General features: G+C 58.7%; 1 protein-coding gene across 1 annotated transcript in view; it reads left to right on the top strand.

The window, feature by feature from the left end:
• Positions 1 to 3,551, top strand: part of LOC104490592 (pancreatic secretory granule membrane major glycoprotein GP2-like) — a 7,748-nt gene that overhangs the window by 506 nt on the left and 3,691 nt on the right. Inside the window, exons 2-6 of the mRNA XM_010132896.1 lie at positions 473 to 539; positions 1,064 to 1,231; positions 1,948 to 2,153; positions 2,735 to 2,895; positions 3,414 to 3,545. Of these exons, the coding sequence (XP_010131198.1) occupies positions 473 to 539; positions 1,064 to 1,231; positions 1,948 to 2,153; positions 2,735 to 2,895; positions 3,414 to 3,545 (734 nt within the window). The remainder of the gene's footprint in view (positions 1 to 472; positions 540 to 1,063; positions 1,232 to 1,947; positions 2,154 to 2,734; positions 2,896 to 3,413; positions 3,546 to 3,551) is intronic.

Raw genomic sequence — 3,551 nt, 5'->3', positions numbered from 1 at the left:
GGGGGAGGGGAAGACCACCCCCCCAGCCAGCAGCCCCGGCTGACTCACAGCCACGGCTCCGACAAGGAGGCTCCAGCGGCCAGGGCTCACCCGGCACCGTGCCACCAATTTCCATAAGGAAATCCACATTGATTTAATCCGTGGCTTTGTGGCCTTAATTTTAGTTGCATTCGAGGCTTTGGGGTTTTTCTACCCCGGTGTCTCCTCGTTATGAAAATGGGTTGCTGGAAAAGCGAGGATCCTTCTGCAGCTCCTACCTCTTTCAAAGAGCTGCAGTGGGAAGAGGGAGCTCCTTTCCTCTGCAGGGAGCCTGGAGCAGTGCCTCGGCTGAGTGGTTTTATTCAACGTGCCTGTTCTGACCCAAATGTGGCTGTGCCATCATCAGCACATCCCCGCAGGATGCTGCTGAAACCCCGGGTGACCCAGAGCCCACTGAAACCCCGGGTCACCCAGATCCCGCTTCTTTCTGCAGGAGAGGACGGTGCGGTGCGTGCTGCTGGTCTCTGCCCTCTGCCTGGCCGGCTGTGATGGCAGCAAGAGTGAGTGTCCCTGTGCACCATCCCTGCTGGGTCACCGACGGATTGTATGGACAGGAGAGTCAAACCCTCCCCTGATCCTGTGTCCAGGTTCCTCATTCAGGGCGCCACTGGAGGATGCTAGACCAAGGGGCATGACAAAGCAGGAGTCAGGGGGGCAGGAACGGGGTGCAAGGGTCAGCAAAATAGGCAGAAGCCTCAAGACCTCCATCCCATGCGGTGTATAACCCCTGGAGATGGGCAGAGGAGCTGTGAGGTGCCACCACTCTCCTTGCTAGCTGGTGGCAGACTCCATAGCTCTGATCTGGGTTGCAGCCACACTGAGGAGACTCCCAGGCTGTCAGTCACGTCCTCCCAGGCAGGCCAAGGTGACATCTCCTCAGATGTGCCTGCTCTGGCTCTGAGTGAGGGTCTCAGCCCCCACGAGCTGGGCAGGGCTGCATGCCGTGGGGTGAGGTGGCTCCCCAATCTCTCCTAGGGGGATGTTGTTGCTGTGTTTGCTCTCACTCACCTTTCCTTTGCTGCAGGGGAGCCGGGGAGCCCACGTGGCCTGAGGCGAGGGGTTGCCCTCCGACAGCAGAGGAGCCCGGATGCCTGCCTGCCAAACCCCTGCCAGCACCACGGGGACTGCCAGGAGATGGGGGACAGACCAGTTTGCAGCTGCAAACCAGGCTTCACGGGGACGTTCTGCCAGGGTAGGACTGGGGTGTTGGTGAGCCCTCCCCGGTGTGTCCACGGGCAGCAGGGGGAAGGGTGATGGTCACGGTGCGCTGGAGTTACCGCTGCCGTGACGGCAGGCTCCAGGAGCATGTCCCAGCTCCTAGTTCAGGTGTATTCCCTGTCCCGGCCACGTCCTGACTACACGATGGTACAAGACCCAGCCCCAGGTCATTTCTCTCCTCCCCACAAGTCTTACTCCCTTAATTCCTTGGCAGTCAAGAGGCCGTGCTGTGGCGTAGCCGTGCCAGGGCAGCGGCACACGCTGCAGTTGCAGAACAAGCCCATGTGCTCCAGCATGGCTACAGACACTGCCCAAAACCTGGGTCTTCCTCACCTGAAAGAGGGTCACTGTCCCTGTGGGTGCCCTTGGCAGACCGCAGGAACTCTGCAACGGGGCCAGACCCGCCACCTTTGCTGTCTGGAGCTTAAGGACTGTGTCTGCTTGGGGTATTGGTGGCCATGGACTTGCACAGGTCTCAGGCAACCAGTACAAAATGACAGACCCACGTTAACTTCTGCGCATTCCCAGAGGTTTGTCTTTTGCCCAGTGTCTCTGACGAGCTCCCCCAGCAGCCTCCAGCAAGGCTGGGCTGAGGGTCTGTCGAGCTCCTGGACTGTGCCGTCCCATAGCTGGCCTAGGGCTCTTTCAGGCTTCTTCCTTATTGCTATTGCAGATGGCTTTTTCCCCCAGATGTGGCACTGAAGTTGGCTTGTGAGGAAGAGCACATGAAGATGATGGTGAGGAGGGAGGTGTTTGAACTCTTGAAAATCCCCCAGGAGCTTGTCCACTTGAAGAACCAAGCATGCAAGGTCTTGGAACAGGAAGAAGGGGGTGAGCTGTTTTTTGCAGCTACTCTCACGGGAGCAAACCACACTGCCTGCGGGTCAGTGATTCAGGTGAGGAGCTGGCAGAGCCGCTCTGCATAGCCCCAGAGTGTGAGAGGAGCAGACGTGCTGAGTGGGGGCAGCAAGGGCAAGCTCCAGAGGCTTTTCCTTTTCTGTCTGGGTGCTGTAAAGTTCTCGTTCCCCTTGGAAGGCTTCCCTGGGGGCTGTCAGAAAGCTCTTCTGCCTCTAGCAAACCCCCGCTGGCAGCACATCTTGTCTCACTCAGCAGAGCGTGGAAGTCTCAGCGTGCTCTTCACTGGCTGATAACAGCCCTCGGCTTTCTGGCAGCACCCTCTGAGCTCTGCAGCTCTGCCTACAGCCCCTTGGCCCCTCTGCTGATTCAGGGGTCAGGGAGCGTGCAGAGAAACCAGTGCTCCAGCTCTGCACACAAGGGCCCTCACCTGTGGTCGCCATGCTGACTCCTGCCTGCTCCGGTGGTGGTTGCCAGTAGCCCCTGGACACGGGGCTTGACCAAAAACCCCTTTGAGCAAAAAATCCAGCAGGCCTGGAGCAGCTGTAGCTGAGCTGCACCGTCTGAACTGGCGCTTGGAGCTCGGTGTATGGTCTGAGCTCAGATTTCTGTGTCTTTCCAGCAAAACGGCTCCCACGTGTCATACTCCAACGTCATCGAGTCGGAGCGGGCAGTGCGCGGGGGTGTCATCTCCCGGAGCTCTCAGCTGGAGGTGCACTTCTCCTGCATCTACACCTATGAGCAGGTGGTGAAACTGCCCTTCGCTCTCACTGCTGTTGACAAGTGAGTGTCCCTCTCGACCTTGCTGCTGACATGGTATCTTTGAACTTGCAGAAAACCAGATGCCTTCACTGAGGTGAAGTGCAAAGGCCCTGGGGAACCCCTAGAGAGCTCTGAGAGCAAGGTCCCACCAGGAGCCTCCCCTTCTCTCCACACAGTGGTTTCTGAACCCAAAAGAGGAGCACACACAATGCCCCTTTCTCCTACCCTCACTGCTTGGAACCAACTCACCAAAAACAAAGGGTGGGAACTGCATGATGACCTCGCCAGGCCCATGTGGAGGTGCAGGTTAGGACCCCCCGGGGTACCTTGCTCCCAGCCCTCACCGTTTGGTGGGAAGCCCTGGAAGTCCTTGCCTCTCCACACAGCCAGGAGGCAGCTCGGGGCTCACTCTTACAACGTTCCTCCTGTGAGCAGAGGCACGTCCAGGGGCAGTGAACCTGTGCTGGTGACCTGACTCGTGCTACGTTCTTCCTGCCTTCTTGTTCCACTCGTTAGCTCTCCTCCTCTCCTTTCCTCAGGCTGGTGCAGTTCGTGGTCAGAGAAGGGCACTTCAACGTCAGCATGAGGCTGTACAAGACACCCTCCTACCTCCAGCCCTATCACCTGCCAGCCGCGGCCATCCCCCTCACGGACACGCTCTATGTACTGCTGACGAT

The sequence above is a fragment of the Buceros rhinoceros genome, unplaced genomic scaffold (assembly GCF_000710305.1).
Source record: "Buceros rhinoceros silvestris isolate BGI_N320 unplaced genomic scaffold, ASM71030v1 scaffold15163, whole genome shotgun sequence".
In the NCBI taxonomy this organism is placed as follows: domain Eukaryota; kingdom Metazoa; phylum Chordata; class Aves; order Bucerotiformes; family Bucerotidae; genus Buceros; species Buceros rhinoceros.
Note: the sequence above shows the minus strand (reverse complement) of the source record. Positions and strands in the feature narration are given on the sequence as shown.